The 20711-nt window shown below is 43.5% G+C and overlaps 1 protein-coding gene across 1 annotated transcript in view; it reads right to left on the reverse strand.

Moving 5' to 3' along the window:
• Positions 1-20711, reverse strand: part of NUDT17 (nudix hydrolase 17) — a 373515-nt gene that overhangs the window by 23790 nt on the left and 329014 nt on the right. Inside the window, exon 6 of the mRNA XM_086945356.1 lies at positions 1532-1630. Coding sequence (XP_086801482.1) covers positions 1532-1630 — 99 coding nt within the window. The remainder of the gene's footprint in view (positions 1-1531; positions 1631-20711) is intronic.

Here is a 20711-nt window from a genome sequence, read left to right on the forward strand (position 1 = left end):
ATAAATGTCGCTGACATGCAAAGCAGGCCCCAAGATGATCGCTATCTCCTACTAGATGTCGCTAACTGGTGTTAGCGACAGCTAGGTAATAGGGCGATACAATTATCGCCGCTTTAGTGGGAAAAATTCCCGCTAAGGCGGCGATAAGGCCCTTGGTTTCTTTTTTAAAGCTGCTTAAATTTTGATCTGAAAATAACCCACCCTAAACATTCAATGAAAAGGGGTAGATGCTTCTGCTGTGAAGGGCTTAGCTGTTTTGGTGTCGCATGAGACATTGAATGTACATTAGCTTGCAACATATTATTTAACCACATCGATGCTGATGACGAGCTCAGCTCCTCATCAGCTACGGCGCTCGTATGCTGATGACGAGCTGAGCTCGTCATGTAACGCGGCTTTTTGAAAATAGCCGCACACAGCGGGAGAAGACGCCGCAGCGATGCGGTTAAACTAAACCAGGCTTGGAGCCTGCCCACTGCTTAACATTTCTTTATGTCATTCATTGTCACTCTTATTTGCGGGTTTCTAATTGGTCAGTGCAGAACAGTTCCACTTTCTCATTGTTATTTTCTCCCTTCCACAGAGCATATACCAAATACTGATTGCTTCTTTTTCATTAGTATTCTTCCGCTGCTCACATTGGGATTGAGTTATTTTTTACTGTCTACTTCACCTTTCAAGATTGTTGTCTCTTACTCCCCATCTCATCTCCTCCACCATTATGGTAACACCACCTTACACCACCACCCTACCAACCACATTACCACCTCCACATCCCTCCACCACACCACCCTATTACCACCACCACACATCACCCTGCCACAACTAGCCTACTACTGCCACAATACGAATGCACTACCACCCACTTCTACAATCACCACCACCCTACCACTACCGCCACCCTAACCACCATACCACCCTAACCACCACCACTCTACCTTAACCAACACCCTAAGCACCACCATCCTACTAAAACCATCACCAGCAGCACCACAACCCTAACCACAAACCATCACCATCCTAACTACCACCATCACACTATCACAACCCTAACAACTACTAGCACCCTAACCTCAACCACCAGCCTGCCACCATCCCATCACCATCACAGCCATAGCACCTTTTTTGGTCTGCTCATTAGTCATGTTGCACAGCATCACCAACTACCAAAATACCAAGAGTTCCCAAATGCGATACATATTGACTTTGCCAATACTTGTTTTCCTATGTGAAATTAGCTGAGCAAATATTGTTATTCTCGATGTCGCCTAGCTTGCTCTGTCTTTTCTACTTACTTTCCCCAATGGGAGCTGGATGCGAGCATGCTTATAGGGAGAGTGAGAAATTGATGGGTCTTGCTAATGCTAAAAACGGAAATTGAGTCTGAAAATACTTTTGACAATCGTGTGATTGATCATCATACAGCTGCATGAACAGTCTGAGTTTAAACTGATGATATGGCACCTTCTGGCCCACATCCCTAAGTAAATTACGTTTTTCCCTGAGAAAGCTCAGAACCTAGTTGTCTCACCTGCAGCTGATGATGGGTCTCCTGTGACAGGATCCAAATGAAGGCTACAATGTGGTGTTTTGTCGGCAAACCTTGCCTCAGCACATGAGGAAACACAGACTGGAAAAAAGGGAGAAACGTGCTAAAGAAACAATATAAAAATCAAATTTTTATTACCTTACCATTTCCACAAAATGTGCATTGGATTCTGGACATAACACCAGGATAAGTTAAGTAATCATAAGATTGCCTCCCAAAAGAGGAAACCAGGCTGTAGCATATAAGAACAACTAACATTTGGTAATGCCTTCTCAATTAGATACTCTAACAACAGATTCCTCACCTTGTGAATTTCCCTAGGTGACAGATTTGAACCAAAAACTATTAACCAATATCCTCACGTGTCGGTAAGTGGCATGGTGTGGCTCCGAATTGACTCAGTCTTGTGTTGGATGTGACGTAAGGTCCCTATATATGCGCCACCTACACTTAATCAGTTTCTCTCTGATCTTTGTCCACACCATCTGATGCGTAGCCATAGAAATAAGATAAGGCAGTGTGCAGTTCATTTAAATTTGGCATCCTATTAAAGGACTATGCTAGTCCATTCCACATAAAGGGGTGGAGGGTGAGCAATCTGTGGTTAGATAGAGTCTCTACCAGAAAAGGCGTTACCAAAGGTAAGTAACTGGTCTTCCCACTGGCAGCTACCTCAACTCCTTCGGACCAAGGGGGACTCAAGTGGCATACCAAAGAATCTATCTGCAACCTCTTTCAGCTAATGTAACTCATCCATTTGTAGTTGTACGCTGAGGATGCAGGTCACGTGGAAAGCAGGTAGGAGTTTGCACCATGAGCAGCTCTGTGGCCTGGAGATACCCAGGGGCATAGTGCAACTCAAAACAGTGCAAGTGGTAGAATGATGGTGAGCTATGTTAGGACTGCTTGTGTTTTTTGGTGTGATTTGTGATTCTTTGATATTCCTTTTCACTACATCCACGTCTTCTCATCCATCCTGGACGGACCTTGGAGAATGAGACTCTACCTTTCACTAAAGAAAATTGACTTTTGACAATGGAGCGATGGCAAGTTACTCTGTATGACCACAACATTTTTCTCAGTTCACTCTCCCATGACATATTCACTTTATTTGAGAGTTGTAATATTCATTGAATACATCTGTTAACTCTCTCCACTACACCATTTCCGCTGGGATGATAAAGAGCTGTACATTTGTGCTTATTACCTGAGGCTTTTAGATATTTTTTCATCTCTTTAGATTTGAATTGTACCGCATTGTCGGTGAGAATTGAATCTGGAAATCCTGGTCTCAAAAATACATTGTCTAAGAATTCAGTAACAGTTTTAGTGTACCCCTTACCCACAATGTTTATTTCAAAACCATCTTGAGAATATATCTATCAAAACTATAATGTTCTTTATACTTGCAATCTTGCCAACTAATGGGACTCTTTATATCCAAAGCTACCTTCTCCCATGGTAATTGCGGACAATTTAACACTTCTAAAGGAGGATTAAAAGTTTTTTAAGATTTGTACGCTATTTCGCAACTTGCACACATCCTCCCAAATCTTTCTACTGCATTGTCCATACCAGGCCACCAATGCAGGACTTTGAGTTTCCTTTTTTGTACGATGAATGCCTTAATGCCCCTCATTGCAGAAGTATCAGGTTTTCTCTCTTAATGCTCTGGGTAGAATAACTTTCTCTTTCCGTTACAGGAAACAATCAGACAGACTCAATTCCTTTCTGACTTCCCCAAATCCGCTCAAATCACCACATACTTTTCCCCCCATTATTCCACCCATTAATAATCTTCATTTTCAATTCACACAATACCACATCGTCCTTTTCAGCCTCTAGCCATTCATTCTGGTCAAAACTATGTAGCAAAATATTTTCTTTTGAAATTCTTGCAACTTGTTAATGGCAATGTCATCCTGCTAAAAAAATCAGCAATAAAGTTCTTTTCTCCAGGTACATACTGGACCTCCAATCTAAAATCTTGCACTCTCATTGAAAATCTAGCTATCCTAACTGTTGCTCCGAACAGCCCTTCTGTAGTCAAAAGCGTTGTTAAAGGTTTATGGTCACACCTTAAAGTAAATTTCCTAACCCACAAAAAGTCCCTGAAGTGTTCCAATGGCCAGCCACATGCTAGAGTGTCCAGCTATATTAGAACAAAGTATGTTTCCTCTGCAGGTGTTATTTAACCTAGAAGCAAAAGCAATGACTACTTCATTTTTGTTCTCATTTATTTGGGTGACAACGCTACCTAAACCTTTGCTACTTGCATATGTGGTAACAAGTGTACTGGCCTCAAGATCAAATCCCTGTAAATTCAGCACTTTGCTAATGGCCTCTTTAATTATATGAAAGACTGTTGATACATTAGACCAATTAAAACAAACTTTTTTTCAATAACACTCTCATGGCATGTGTTTTATAGGAAAAATATGTCCACGAATTTTGAATGAACTCAGTCAATCTATCCTCACGTTCTGCTTTACTACATTCTACAATGAGAATGCCATCTTGAAAAAACAGAATCCACGCCATATCACCAAATATATTTGACATGAGTCTCTGGAATACAGCAGAGGCTAAGACAAATGGCATATTGTGAAACTGATAACAACCAAAGGGGTACAAAATGCTGTAAAGCTTTTGCTAGATGGGTTTAATGTAATTTGGTGATATGCTGAGGAAAGATCAACAGAGGAGAACCACTTTGCACCCCTGGTTAGCAAAAGTATCTCATCAATCATAGGAAGTGGGAATTAGTCCACCACTATGGTGTCATTACGACACCTACGATCCACACATATTCGAATCTTCCCGTTGGCTCGTCTAGCTATAACCATAGGCGAAATCCACTCGGATGTCTCAATGGGTTCGATTATACCAGCTTTTTGTAACTTACTGAGCTCCATTTTAACTCCTTCCTAATAATGATTGGAACATTGTACCTTATGTATTTTGGGTAAGGCAGAGATTTCACTCTTATTCGATGGGTGAATCCTTTGAGTTTACCAATTTTCTCATTAAATACATCCTGGCACTTATTAAGAACCCACTTCTTAGTGTCTTCACCTTTGCAGGCTACTAGGACTTGCTTGGGAAAGTTAGGGTCAAGCATAATATGTAACTCCCTTTGGTCTTTCCATCCTAACGCTGTAGGACCATCTGCATACCCAAACATATCTGCTTTTTCTCCAGTAAAGCTTTCAGGGTTCATATCTGTGAGTTTTAGGTGTGGACCAATAACACTTACAAAATTGTTTTCCCATACTGTACGAGCAATGATAGTAAAAGGACAACCTGAATCCGATGCCACCTGTAAATAAATACCTCCAAAATTAATAATACATAGTGGTTTGTTTCTTTCATTAGTCTTGATATTCAGAACAACAATTTTCTTTTTGTACTCCTTGTTGGTATACAACACTTCAGAATCTTCTTCCAAATAATTCCCTGAAGAATAAGAATCACTTTCCGTTAGACATGCTACCCTGTTTCTCTTTTCTACCTTTTCTTACACACTCAGGCAAAGTGTCCTAAAATACCGCACTCTAAGCACTTTGCCAATTTCGGCAGGCATTTTTGAAATCTGACATTGTGCATACTTGTACCACACTGGTAGCAAGTACATGCTACAACCTTTCCTTAGTTGGCATCACTGTCTTTGCTTGATATTTTATGCTCATGCTCACGTACGTCTCGTAATTGCAAAACACACAGCAGGAGACTAGTGTTCATCCAAACCTAAAATGGCACATTTGAACACATCATAGTCCCCAGCTGTCTACACTTTTTGCATTTGAATGTAAACCGTGAGCCCCACAGGACCCAGAACAGAAAATGCATCAGGTTTCTCTTTTTTGGTGACAAAACACTACTGTTTTCCTCAAGTGTAGCAATGTCATTTAAAAATATTCTTTCCATTCTGTCCATTTAACAATAGTTACCCTGGATTAGAATAACATTCTTTCGCTGTATTTTTGGTAATACCTAAATTCATGGTACTGGAACTGACTGAGTCAGCACATCAGAGACCAGGTCTGGTTGAAACCATCCAACCAGACCAGCTCTTTAGCCGTGTCCCCACATCAAGTTCCAGTATTACCACTTGGCTATTCCTAATCACCCAAGATCATGAGAAAAGTCTACAGACAACCAGCACATAATAGGAGGAGGGTGGGCGCACACTGCCTCACATCCCAGCACTTAGTTTGCTCCAATGCATCATAGTAAATGGAGTGCATGATAACACTTAGATCTGTGTGAGAGCAAAAACCCTAGGCAGTTCAGTAACAGTGGCAAAACAAGCAATATCAAATGACAGTAGAAACTTTAGGTAAGAAAAAAGATTTAAAAATAATCAACACTTTAACCCCTCCCATGCTTGTGACAGAACCGCTCCGTCACAAGCCACGGGTGAGCTGTGCTTGTGACGGAACGGTTCCATCACGGCCCGCTCGCCGCGCCTGCGCGGCGCTGATTTCGCGCCTGCGCTGACGCTTTGATGGGCGGGCGGGTTCGTGACGGAACCGTTCCGTCACAAGCACAGCTCGCCCGCGAGCCGTGACGGAGCGGTTCCGTCACTAGTATGGAGCCGCCGCGCGGGTGCCCCACCCCCCTAGAGCTGCGGCGGAATAGCCGCCGCAGCGAAGGGGTTAATATAGACAATAAAAGATCATACAGGTACATGGCATGACCATAATCACACAATATAAACATAAGACTTAAAAGACATACAATTCATTGCTGTTTAAGCATACATATAAAAATTAATGTCACAAAATTTATAAAAATCACACTGTGGCGAGTCGCCACAGTGTGATGGCCCTAGGAGTTCACTGATATCAGTGTCCAGGGGGTCCTTGTTTTTCGCAACACTTAGATCTGTAACAGGGTTGGCTCCCTTGAACTTAAGAGCTGATGAGCTCTGGTTGATGCACCTGCACCCAGCGTGTGCCTCTTCAAATGATTATGCCCTGCGGTGGTACCAGATAGACTCCAACAATTTTTTAGAACAGGTCATTAATACACATAGCGAAGCATTTGGGATATGCTTAGTTGATATATCTGGAGCACAAGAAGTCATCAATGCATTCACGATAATAACAAAAGGGATCAAGGAAGGGTTAACTGCCTATCGGAAGCGACCGGTACTTGAGAGAAGGGGTTGGTTTGATTCAACATGTGCTAATGCCAATAAGAGACTAAAAGCTGCTTTACATAAATCACCTTGATTTATACAAGATGTTCAGGCATACAGACAGGCTTATAAACTATACAGCGCCTTGAAGCTGTAGAAGGAAGGTCTGACTGTGGACCTCTTTAAAGCTAAAATGTGTTTGTAGGACCCGTTACTTACTTTGGTCCTTAGTGCCTGTTGCAGTGCAGGTTTTTTGATTACCTGGACAACGTCACTTATCATCCCTATAAAGAAGCAGGTTAACCGCAATAACCCTGCCTCCTAACGACCAATCTCTTTGTTAGATTCTTTGGTTGGGATGGATGGCCACATCATCCTGAACAGACTACAGGACTGTGCTGAATCCAATGAAATCCTGTCAGGTTTACAATACGGATTCCGCTAAGGTCTGGAGACAAATGAACTGGGATTAAATTTGAGCCTCTTACGATGTAGTCCTGAATGGTGTGGTTTCCCCTGTTACATTCAAAACTCAATAACACTATCCAAAAAAAAAAAAGAATTGAGTCTCTTAATTGGAAAACATATGTATACTAAACAAGGTAATATGTTCGTAGCGTTTATAGATTTAACATTTGCATTCAACTATGCTGCCCATGATAAATTGTGGATCATCATGAATGACCTTGGGGTAGATCCGCTCATAGTAAACTTCCTTAGAGGAATGTACTCGGGAAGTAGGGCAAGGGCACGGTACAGGATTAAGGGAGAGTGTACACAGTTCTACAGCATAGAGCGAGCTGTCAGCCAGGTTTGAGTACTCCTTCCCTTCCTGTTCAATTTGTACCTAAACAGTTTGGGCAGTGTTCTGGAAACTAAGAACCAGATGTAGGAGACCAAATACCGGTCGGTAACGGCCAATTTCGGCCGTTACCGACCGATATTTGGTGTTTGACATGTAGGGGGCTTGAGATTTACAGAATCGGTAAATTTACCGAATCGGTAAAATACCGAATCGGTAAATTTACCGATTCTGTAAATCCAGATGTAGGTGGCACAGTAAACAGTGCCACAGGCCCTTAAGAATTCGTTATTTACCACCCAATACTATTGGGTGGTATATAGCGAATTCCTGTGTACATGCACATCTGTGAATGTACACCTGTGCCATGTGGCACACATACATGCCCTAAGAGCCTGTATGTGTGTCACATGGCACACAAGTCAGAAACAGGGGTGCTACAGGGTGTCAAAGTGACACCCTGTCCCCCTTGGCAATTCGGTATTTTTGCAGATTCGGTAATTACCGAATCGGTATTTGCCATTGATTCTTATGGGCTTCAAAGCCCATAGGAATCAATGGCAAATACCGATTCGGTAATTACCGAATCGGTAAATACCGAATCCTACCGATTCGGTATTTGATACAGAATAATTACCTACATTAGATTTACCGATTCATGAATACCGAATCGGTAAAATTCGGTATTTATGAATCGGTAAATCTAATTTACCTACATCTAGCCCTAAATGCATTAACCTTCCTCAAATTGGGCATCGACCAATCCCAACCCCCCTCTAAGCTGACAATGCTGTACTCATGGCCCACACCCCTTTGGGATTGCAGCATCTACTCACTAAGGTTGTCACATATATGCAAGACTTTGGACTTCAAGTTAACATGAGTAAAACCTTCATCATAAAGTGTGGGAAAAGGTCTACGAAGTGCTGTGATATTCTGACTGATAGCACGAAGATGTGTTTTACTCCAACCAACCATTTCCTATTTGGTTATCCTATTTGACGTAGGGGGTACATGGACACATACCATTTTTTCCAGGAAGCTACAGTTTGTTAAAACCCTGTCCAACTTTGCTAGGAAGCTGGGTAAGAAGCCCTGAAATGAGATGCTTTCTAGCTCTACAGCAAAGTGTAGGTCTAATGCCACATACAGTGTGGCAGTGTGGGGATACATTAATTTCCAATTGCTACAATTGGCTGAAAACGCCTTTTCAAGGAATTGTTGCCCCACTTTTGCTTGCCATTGCGAATTAGGAGTACCCTTTCTAGCAGACTTGATCAAGACCCAGCCTGTTTTGCTCTGGCATAAGATCTGGACATTCGAGTCTCCCAGATTAAATCATGAACTTATTAGGGCTTGTCTCAAATGCCCTTAAAATCCCATGGTTTAAGTATGTCAAATGTTTTTAACAGATCTGGGGCACACAGATTATTTTGATCAACTAGAACCTCTGCCATGTATCAATAGGAAGGAACTAAACACGGGAGTGTCTGTCCCTGATTGAGGATCCAAGGCTGTCCACAGAATTACTGAAGCCCAGGGTCCTCAAGAATCAAACAATTCTGGTTACATTTGATATGCAACCTTTGCTTAAAGTAGTACAAAATGCCCATCACAGCTTCGTATTAACTCGTTTCAGGATGAATATTTTTCTTCGCTTGGCCAGTTTTCCCATTACCCAAACAGAAAAGCTCTAGTTCCCCACGGGGTGCCTATTTATCTCTTAAAATGTAAATTAGATCTGAAGGCACCATTAAGGTCCAACATCTTTAACAGTCTAGCTTATAAACAATTGTCAAGATCTTTAACAACCTCGATCATAGTCCCCATTTTTAAAAAGGGCAATCATCTGATCCTTCTTGTTATCAGCCTATTTCTCTTATTGATACCTCCTTTAAAATCATCGGAGGAGTCTTCTATAACAGAACGCGTGACTGGGTCAATAAAAATAACATTCTTGCCAATATGGATTAAGGGAGCAGCTGGGAAACATGGAGCAGTGTCTTAACCTTAATCTTATTTTAGGCAAATATACAATTGGCAAGCGCTGCCCGTTATACCTGGCGTTCATGGATTTGACAGCAGCATTCCATTCAATTGTGTCAATTGATCAAACTTATGGGTGGCCTTACTTGAACAGAGCCTGGAAAAGACACTAGCGAGTTTTCTGTACAACCTTCACAAGAACATGTATGCAATGGCCCGACTTGGTGCCAATGTGGAACTCTCGGACCTGTTTGCCTTCTCAAGGGCTGTTTTTTAGGGCTGTGTTCTTGCTATATTTTTAATTACTTTATATACTAACAACCCAATCCCTAGCCTTGGCAGCACAAACCCAGATGCTCCATAGAGAGATGGTGCCCCCTTACCTGCACTGTAATATGCTGACGATGTGTTTTTGATGGCCCGTACACATAGGCATTATGCCACTTAGTCGGCTCCTTTGATCAGATTATGGATGATCTCAACTTGGTTACCAACTACCCTGAATCTCATATCATGGTTTGTGATCCCAAATGATTGAGTGTTTTTACTTATGCTCTTGGCAATAAACGGTTTGAAGTTACCAATAGTTTTTCTTACCTAGGGGGTCATATTTGATTCCTCAGGCGCGTTGTTCTCACAGCCTACATTGTAGTATGAAGTTCTGTCATTCAAGGGGGCCTTCTAAATATACCCAGAACATCCAGTCGTAACTCGATTACCTCCATCGTCGATATCTACAAGACCCAGTGCGTTGCCAAGGCCACGTGTGGGACAGGATTCTGGGGTTTGCCAACTGTACAGCAATTGAGAACGAGCAGGATCACTTTTGCAGGTGGCTTCCTTTAGTCCCTCCCTTGTCATCCTATTTTATACAACACAAAGAATTAGGGCTTCGTTATGTTGAGGTCCGCATAAAATTGAGCCCAACTAACTTGGGGCTCTCGATCTAGCTTAATTCTGAAGATAGCCTGTATGAGGTAATATTAAAGAATGTCTTTTGTGTGGCAAGGGACTTGGAATAGTCTAGCTTGCATATGTTCGGACAACCCTTGTAGGGCTTGGGCAGTCAATTCTGTTTGATAACTACACACTTGCTTGTGTTGAAGACAAAACAAATCAATATACATTTCGACATAATCTGTGACACTCTCAGGAAATTGTGGTGCATGAAAAATCGTCAGTATCAGCATGTGCCTGCTTAAAAAGCAACACCGGGTTGGCATGTTTTCCTTTTTTACCTCTAGGCTAGTGGGAGAAGTCTCAGTTGTTTTCATTCAGGGCTTGGGCAGTTTTGTATATGCTCTGTTTTCCATTAGGATATCATAAGGATAACCCAGAAAGTACATGCTCCTGTGATGGCAGGTCTTCCCGCACTTCATTATATTTTTTTCTTTTTTTTTGTGTAAATTGTATTCTATTTTTAGCCAAAAAATATGAATTACTTTGCTGAGGAAAACAAAATTACGCCAGTGCAGAGAGAAGTACCAGACGAATTCGGCATCCCTGAAGCAAAGCTATACAGGGTGGCAGAGATGCAGCAACATTTGATATTTATTCTGGATTTTACAGGAACAACTACTTAGATCAGGTGGTGGGAGAAAATGAGGCACTTTGGCGCCACGTCTGGATGAGGTGTACGGGCTTCTCTGGGAATGTCCAAGCATCCCTAAAGGACATGTAATTTTATGTCTCTCGCCTGTTTCGCAAGGAAGCAGACTCCGCCCTGCGAAGTTTTAAAGAAAATATACCACAGCATGTTCCACCCAGACATATCCACCAGCAGTTTTGCCCTTTTAGAGGCAACAGGAGGGGTTTCCAATACCAGCCAATGTCAGACCCCGCCCCAAGCCCACAGGTCTCCCAGCTCATTCATGTTCAAGACTCTGACTTGAAAAGAGATTGCCGAGGATAGCAAGTACAATGGGCTACTCAGTCCTCTATTCCCCACAGCTGCTGCAGCCGCGAAACCTCTTTAATGTGTCCAATGTGCTACGTCGCTACCCTGTTTGGGGCAATTACTGGCATTTCCTCAATGAGTGGCAAACCATTACGTCAGACAAATGGGTCCTACAAATTGTCAACTGGGACTATGCCCTCTGTTTCTTTCTACCCCGCTGTACCTTCCACCAACATCAAGCTGGCTGATGGAGAACCACATGTCAATTTTTAAGCAGGAAGTGCAAGTCCTTCTTGACAAAGGAAGAGCGTCCCAGCCTCGGAAGTAGAAACTGGATGCAGAATTTCTTGTCCAGACGGAGGGATCTTAATCCGATTTTTAGATATTTGCCCTCTCAAGGCCTCTCTGTGGAAGGACAAGTTGAAGCTGCTCACACTAGCCCAGGTCCTGTCTACCCTATAATCCAGGGAACTGAATGGTGGAATTGGACCTGCTGCTTGCTTACTTACATAGTCCGGTCTTACAGGCTCACCGGTTCTAGTTGGGTTCTCAGTGGGCCAGGATTATACAGGACCACCAAGCAAATTTTGTGTTCTGGCTCTTACAGGAACGACTGCTGAGACCAGGCAATGCGAGTGAGCATGGTACTTTGGCACCACATCTGGATGAGATGTACGGACTTCTCTGGGGATGTTCAAGCATCACTAAAAGAGATGCAATTTGATGCCTCTTGCCTTGTTCACAAGGAAGCAGATTCCGCCTTGGAACATTTTAAAGACAGCAGGGTCACAGCACTTTCCTTGGGTCTTCCTATCACACCTCGACACCCACCCAGGTGCCGGTGCTCACAGACAACACCACCACCATGTGGCACTGCAAAAAGCAGGAAGGGGTGCGGCCTTGAGTCCTGTGCAAGGAGGCTCTAGGACTCTGGAAGTGGCTGGCCAACCGGGGAATTTCTCGGGTTATGAACCACCTGGCATGATCTCTAAATGTCACATTAGACTAACGGAGCCACCGACGCTTGGCAGACTATGAATGGCAATAAAACCCGCAGGTGGCGCCGGGCATCCTCCATCAATGAGGAGAACCCTGGCTTGACCTTTTCGCTACTGCAGAGAATGCGCAATGTCAGCCCTTATGCGCACTGAAGTTCCCAGTAAAGCTCTCTCCCAGAGATGTATTCCACCTAGAGCTGGGCTCAGGATTCCTGTATGTTTTCCAACAACAGCGTCTCTTGCCCAAAGTTATGACGAAGATCCGGAACAACCGGGCCCAAATCAGGAAGATCAGGAACAACCGGACCCAAGCCATCCTAGTGACAACGCAATGGGCCATATGTGTGGTACCAAAAACTACAGTTCTCCGATCAAGCTGCCACTTTGAGACAATCTTCGGTCGCAGCTCTAGGATAGGATGCTGCTTCAAGCCTCAACAATCTGTATCTCCATTCTTGGAGATTAAACAGCGGCATTTGATGTCATCTTGGTGGCAAGGCATCCCATGACAAAATGGGTGTATGCCAATTCTTTTAACAATTTGTGGTTTTGTGCGGCTCTCGCCTTATTGAACATCTGCAGGCCAAGTTGTCTTACATTTTGTTGTTTGTTTTGCCTTGGCACAGCAAGAACTTGTTAAACATAGTTAGAGGCTACTTGGCAGCTCTGTTGTTTTTTTTTTGTTTTTATTTACGGTGGCTAGATCAGCTTTTATTGTTTAAGTCACCAAGTGTGATGAGATTTTTGAAAGGTATGCAACATTTATTCCCACTATCATTTGGGATGCCACAGTAGGATTTACATTTGATTTTTAGTTTTTTAATGTGTGTTCCCTTTGAGCCAATGCACATTTGTCCATTATGGCTTCTGACCCTCAAAACATTCTTCTTAACATCAGCTCGACGAGTGACTCTTTCTGTCCAACCATATTATCCCACATTCTTTCCCAGTAAGCGACGGTGTGGACCCGAGCTTCTTTTCTACCATAAGTGGTAAAACTATATCACGTCAGGCAGACTAACACCCTCCAGTCGTTCTTAACTCCATCTCACCTTTCAAAAGAGGAAGAAAGATGCCAGCTTTTGGACCCCAAGAGAGCGCTCTGATTTTACAATAATCACACTAAAGTGGAAAATCAGTTCTTTTTGGGATCTGCTGAGTCAGGGAAAAACAAGGCAGTGCAGGAGCGGACCGCTTCTCCATGGATTGTGCTCTTCATCAAGATCGGCTACACGATAGCCAAGAAGCAGCATCCAGAAGGTCAACGAATGCTACCACTGTGTTGGGTTGCGTGGTACCGATTCTGGAGATTTGTCAGGCATAGGTAGTTAGGTACACACATTCAAGATTCACTAAGGCCTCGACAGTCAGAATAGTGGAGATGGGCATTTTGCCCATACAGTCCTGCATGACATTTTGGTTTGAACCATTTAACAGACCCACCGCCGGGGAGGTACTGATGTGGTATCTTATCACAATGTGAGGATTCTACGGTTAGGAGTATCCATCAGAAGAACAAGTTACTTACATACAGTAATCGCTGTTTCTGGTGGATTCTTTATCTACCTGCAGATTCTTCATCAACCCTTCCAGCTCCCTCTTCTGTGAACTGGACTCGTTCCCATCTTAAAAGGCCCAAAAGTAGAGATCTGTACACTGGTCATGCCACTTTGGCGATGGGCTCTGCGTCTGGAGGTCTAAGAAAGCAACTGACGTCAGTCTGCATGGATGGACCTTATAAACGGCTCCATTTGTCACTTCTGGAATGGAATGATGTCCACGCAGAGTCGCATGACGATACCCACCAGTGCCCAGGAGTAGTGCTCTCAAAGTTTACGGTTCGAGTCTGATGCCTGGGGAATATTCACAGGGTGAGGGATCTGCAGTTAGATTAGGATATCCACCAGAAACAGCGTTACCAAAAGTAAATAATTTGTTCATTAGGTAGAAAGAAGTGTTACTTTTGTCCCCAAAATAATCATCAAATTGTCTTCAAAACCAGCACATGGTTTTGCATAATGATAAAAAGATTGACCAAACGCTATGCATCTGCTACGCTCTATATATGCAACCCTTCCTCAAAAGAAGCACCACGTAGCACCAAGAAATTGACCTGTCTGCCATATTTGGATTATAGTATTAGGAAAATGTAAATATATCAAGGTCACAGGTACCGCAGTATCCAGTGTGATACCCAATCTGGCGCGTCGGTATTGTAGTACTGATAAAAACTGTAATAAAGAATTTGCATTACAATCGGTCTCGCATTTTTGAAAGTTAGAACTATTGACATTGTAAATGAATATGTTTTTTACTTATGTTTTTTAAAATGCTGAACTTGGCAACTCATATCATGTCCTGGCAGGGCCGAATATCCACTTCCTAGCCAAACAAGAACATTTACAAGTAAGTTACTAAAGCATGAGAAGGCGAACTTGTTAATCCAGAACAAAACATAATCCGTCACATTACATCTCTGGTGACTGGCATAGGGGTCACAAACTGTACACAGATGCTGCTTCATGTGCAACCAAAATAAACACAGGCAGAATGGGGTGGATAGGACCTCCCACAGTCGACTGTTTCAAATACAACTGAAATGATCCTCATCCTCGCAAGAGTAGGGCATGTGTCGTAAATATTTAATTTACCATCGTAATTTCTATGCAGGTAAGTACTTAATCAATAATAACTCAATCGGAAAGAAAGAAACAGAGTCCGTGGTGTTAGAGTTCTTAGGGGTTTTATTCCTCAAAAAGGAATGGTCATGACCTGGATATCATGTTCCTGCAACCACAAGGGGTTCAGGAAGGGATAGAGCAATATTTTATTGACAATACATAGCTTATATACTTAATTTACACCATAGAAACCAATATAGGAGGCGTAACAGCTGAGAGAAGACAAGATAACAGCATCCACGTGTTACTAGTACGTAATCAGAAGGCGTGGACTAGGCGTGAACTAGAGGTGTGTGCTAGAAACGTCACAGGTAGGTGTCACAAGGGGGTGGCACTAAACAGAAATGTTGCAATGTCAGCAGAAATCGGAAACTTGGATGCGCGCGCAGCTGCATGACGTGTGATTGACGTGAGACTGGAGGGTGCAGGGGACTTGACATTTACACTGACGGAAAGAGACAGAAGTCTGGCATGTCAGATCAACTTGTACTTCTATCATATCTAATATCTGATGTTTGGGAACCATATTATCTGAACGGAAAAGGTCTCTGGGGCAGAAGCTATTCTATACTGACTGTGAGTGCGTGTATAAGCGCCTGAGTGTCTGTATGAGAAGCGTGGGGGCATGGGCCTTCCATGGGAGCATGGTAACAGAGGCTATGAATTACTTGCACGGAGACAGGCCGGCCCTTTGGCTCTGCAGCTGGGGGAATGTTTACTTAAACTAGTAGGCAGGAATGTATTTTCGAGGAGCGGAACAGATAATTCGAAGGTTGTAGTCAGTCTTGGCAGGCAGCAGGCTGAGCTAAGCGCGGTGGGCCGCGCTGGAAGTAAGTCAGAGTTCACAGGTACAGGGGCAGCCTGGGCTGAGGCTTTCAGAGTCAGAAGCCAGGAAAAGGCTCGATGGCAGAAATTCGGGGCCTACTTTGCCAGAGCTGAAAAACGTGTAAAGTACACTATAAAAAGACGTTGGCATAGCATACTTAGGAACGGACTATTCAACCCATTCAGGGTGGGTTTGAAAGAGGACATGTTAACGTTGGACGCAAATGTATTTGCGTCTTCATAGCTGGCACAGGAGGGAAGTTACATGCACTTTAAGTCGGTACATGGAGACGGTGGGGTACACGCTAGGGAACACAACTGGACCATAAAATTTATATTTCCTCATTCCCTCCTTGTTCCCTACGGACCCTTCATGATATATCGATCCTCATGAATCGATCAGTTTGTTCTTGTAACATCATTTGCTCTTCTTTCTTTCTTTCACGTCGTGAAAGGAAACTGGAATGTTCAATGCATGATGTGGCACACAGTCCACAAATCGCTGGCCCACACTGTAAGCACAGGCAGCAACTGAATACTAGGACTAGGCCAATGCCTAGGAAGGATAGGATTTTCCATCCCCAAGCGGTTAACGTTGTCCAGAACCAACCGGACCAAGTCCAGGTGCCTGGATTCTGATGTATCAGATTTGCAATTTTATGAAGACGTGTAATAGCTTTGTATACAGATGGCGCGTTTTCTGGAATGAAAACACAGCAACTTGACCCGATGACCTTACAGGCTCCACCTCTATCTGCCAAGATGACGTCAATAACAAGACGATTCTGAAGGACAACAACCCGCATGGCGGACTGCTCTTCGGTTAAGTTACCTAGGGCGGAGGCAGTTTCATTCACTACTGCTTCAAGTGTTCTGGTTAATCTGCGTATTAGTTTACTATTTTGGACAGGGCCTAAAAAGAAAAAGAATCCTTTATTAAAATCGGTGTATTGTTCCCATGCCGTTTCTGTGTAGTCGACAAGCGAGATATCTCTTCTGAGTCTATTCTTTACTAGATTTGTATTTCGGTGATAATCAGGAGGAGCTAGGAAAACAGGTGGCAGAAGGAATGCAATATAACAGGTACCCTCCCAATCCGGAGGTAAGCGTATGTATGCGGTATGACCACAAACAAAATAGGAATGACGGATAGCTTTAAAGGACGATTTACCATGATCACTGAATTCGACCACAGTAGTACATTCACTATGACCTAAGTGTACTGAACCTTTCTTTCTGACACATAATTCACCAGTGACTGGCAATACTGACATAGCGGGCAGAACTGGTGCAGCTTCGGATTCAACAGTAAGAATCATAAGGTTAATTGTGTAATTACCTAATCCATATACTTCATTTTCTAGATCAGTTCCTATTCTAGTGGGGAGTCCCTCCTTATCAGGGTAACAGACGTCGAGCAGAACTAAGTTCAAGTTTCCCCAAACCCAGCTCCCTTCGAAAACAGCAATATCAGGATCTAAGGAATTAATTATTTTAAACCATGCACCACAGGAGCCGTTGTGAGTGAACGGATACGGAAAGAGGGGCAGAGCTCCCTTGTAATTCTGGTAGGGAGGGAGTCGGCCACATATCCAGCAGTTTGTAGCATTGTTAGTCTGATGGGAATGATGTAACATATTAATGAATGTGTTGTTGCGCAGCGCAAGTCTGTAAGAAAGTTCATGTGGAGGTAACTCACTAAAAGAATGTTCAGCAGAAACATTGTAAGCAGATTGTTCACGCTTGAAAATAGGGCAATAGATAGGAAGGAGTATACTTGCAACAATAATCAGAAGACTTAGAAAAAACATTATTAACAATGTCACTATACAGTGACTACGCAGTGATTTGCAGTATGTACGTTTCTTGAATTGTCTCTCTCTCTCTCTATCTCGGTCTAGGGGATACATGTCAGAAACTATTTAACCGATTCACCTAGGGGAGGACTTAAACAATTAAACTGTCTGACTTGCTAGATCGAAGCTTGAGTTTATACTCCTCTTGGGGAGTTTTCTCTCGTTCGGAAACTTTAAAGTCACTGGGTTCGATACAGTCTTTGGAAGGGGTGGACGAGCCTGGGTCTGGTTTCAGTTCATTGCAGTTTGATATGGCTCGTGTGGATCCACCCCTTTCTGCCCTCCACTTTCACCGCTGTCCTCGTAGTAAGTAGAACGGTCTTCGGCGCTTTCCAGCGGGGCTCCAGCGGACTTTTCCTGTCAAAGTTCCTTATTAACACCAGGTCGCCTGGACGGACATCATGCGGCTTTACATCAGTGTTGTCAGGGAAGGCTGCGGCAACCTGTGAACGACATGATTGGAGTGCAGACATCAAGGAGGCAAGGTAATCTGTCAACATATTGCAATCAACATCAGTAATTTTCTTAGGAATGGGCGTCCCCCACATATTCGGTGGTCTACCAAAAACCACTTCGTACGGGGATAGTCCTGATCTCGAATGGGCAACCATTCTCATATAGAACAGTGCCACTGGCAGGGCGACTATCCAGTCGACCCCTTTCTCTTGACATATTTTACCAAGGCGGGTCTTTAATGTCTGATTATGCCTCTCTACAAGGCCTGCGGCTTCGGGATGTCGGACACAATGGAATTTCCACTGATATCCCAGCAGCAAGGAAACTTGCTTCATTAATTCGGATGAGAATGGCTGACCGTTATCTGAGTACACGACACGAGGCATGCCGTACCGTGGGAAGAATTCACGAACCAGCTGCTTGGCAGTGGTTGGAGCAGTGTAATCTGGGACTGGATATGCTTCGGTCCAACGGGACAGTGCACAAACAATTACGAGGACATACTTGAATCCTCGACAACGGTCCATCTGGATATAATCCATCTGGAGGACTTCAAAAGGGTGATCGGGAGGATGAAATCCACCTTGCTCTACAGGGACGCTTTTACCTGGATTGAACTGACAACAGATCATGCAAGTACGCACTTTCTGTTTTGCTGCTGCTCGTAAGTGTTTATTGCTCCAAAGATTTTGTAAACTGTCTAACATCGCTTTCTCTCCTAGATGTGCTGGACTATGTGCTGTATTGATCATGACTTGAACCATAGAATCAGGGAGAAACCATGTAGATTTTCCCTTCGTCATCCAACCTTGATCTGTCTGGATCCCTCCTAGTTCAATCCATTTCTTTATTTCATCTGGGGTAGCATGTGTCTGAATATCGATAACATCTAGTGTGGGATCCCTGACTGTCATACAATTTGTCGGTCCTATTGTCTTTGTCATGTCAGTTATCTGAGTGTGCGTCAGTGCCGTATGTTTTGCTGTCTGGTCTGCCAGGTCGTTACCCTGGGAAACAGAATCTGTAACTTTAGTATGTGCTTTACACTTCATGACGGATATGCCTGAAGGCAGATGTATTGCTTCTAACAGTGCTTGAATGAGGGGACCGTGTTGGATCTTGGCACCATGAGAGGTCAGAAAACCTCGTTCTTGCCATAACATTCCGAAGTCGTGTACAACTCCGAACGCATAACGGGAATCAGTGTATATGTTGACATTTCTGTTCTTGGCTAGTATACAGGCTCGGGTCAGAGCAATAAGCTCTGCCGCTTGAGCGGACAGTGTGCCAATACGATGTGTTTCTTTAACTTCGGTTTCAGTGGTCACTGCATATGCGGCCACTAATTCTCCTGTACTTGTTCGCATACATGAACCATCCACATAAAGTGTCAGGTCTGGATTTGTCAGTGGAACATCTGTTAAGTCTCGTCGAGGCTTTGTTACTGCATTAATGATCTCTATACAATCATGCGGGGCTGGATCTGTCCTAATTGAAGGTAACAGTGTTGCGGGGTTCAGAATGCTGCAGCGTCTGATTTCTATGTGTGGCTGGAATAGCGTTAATTCGTAACCTGTCAGTCGTGCTATAGTTAAGTGCTGAGTCTGGGTTCTGTTTAAAAGAACCTCTACAGAATGTGGAACTTGTACTGTTAACTGATGGCCTAAAACAATTGAATCGCTCTGTCTGATTGCTAGTGCTGTTGCTGCTACTGACTTTAAGCACGCAGGGAGTGCCTGGGCTACTGAATCCAATGTACTTGAAAAATAAGCGCAAGGCTTATATGATCCTGCTTGGTCTTGAGTGAGGACAGACAATGCTGTACCATCACGTTCTGTAACAAAAAGTGTAAACGGTTTGCTGTAACATGGTGTCGCTAAAACTGGTGCTCGACATAATGCTTTCTTTAATTCCTCAAAGGCTTGCGTGTGTTCCTGAGTCCAAGGGAGGACAGTCGAAGTCGCTGCCTCCTGTGTCGTTAACTGGATGAGTGGTTTGGCTAAAAATGCATATTGAGGAATCCATTGTCTGCAGTACGAGGTGAGGCCTATGAAGGCCCGCACTTCCTTTTGTGTCTGGGGTTGTGGCATATGTACAATTAACTGAATGCGATCGGGAGTGAGCTGTCTCCCCACTTTGGACAGCAAGTGACCCAAGTACACAACTTGCTGAACACAGAATTGTAGCTTCGAAGGAGACACCTTGTGTCCCTTGTCGGCCAGAAAATGTAAAACTGTCAGTGATGCTTGTTCACATTCGGGCTCACTTCGTGCGGTGATCAGCAGATCATCGACGTATTGCAGTAAAGCGGTGTTAACTGGCATTTGAATACAATCTAGTTGTCTTTTCAGTGCTTGACTATAGATGCTGGGGCTTTCTGTGAATCCTTGAGGTGCGCGGGAAAATTTGAAACTTCGTCCATTTAAACTGAATCCGAAGAGATATTGGCTCTCTGGATCAATGGGTACACTAAAGAAAGCGTTCTTGAGGTCAATTACAGTGAAGAACGTTGCTTCAG

This window comes from Lissotriton vulgaris, chromosome 12 (assembly GCF_964263255.1).
Source record: "Lissotriton vulgaris chromosome 12, aLisVul1.2, whole genome shotgun sequence".
Lineage (NCBI taxonomy): Eukaryota > Metazoa > Chordata > Amphibia > Caudata > Salamandridae > Lissotriton > Lissotriton vulgaris.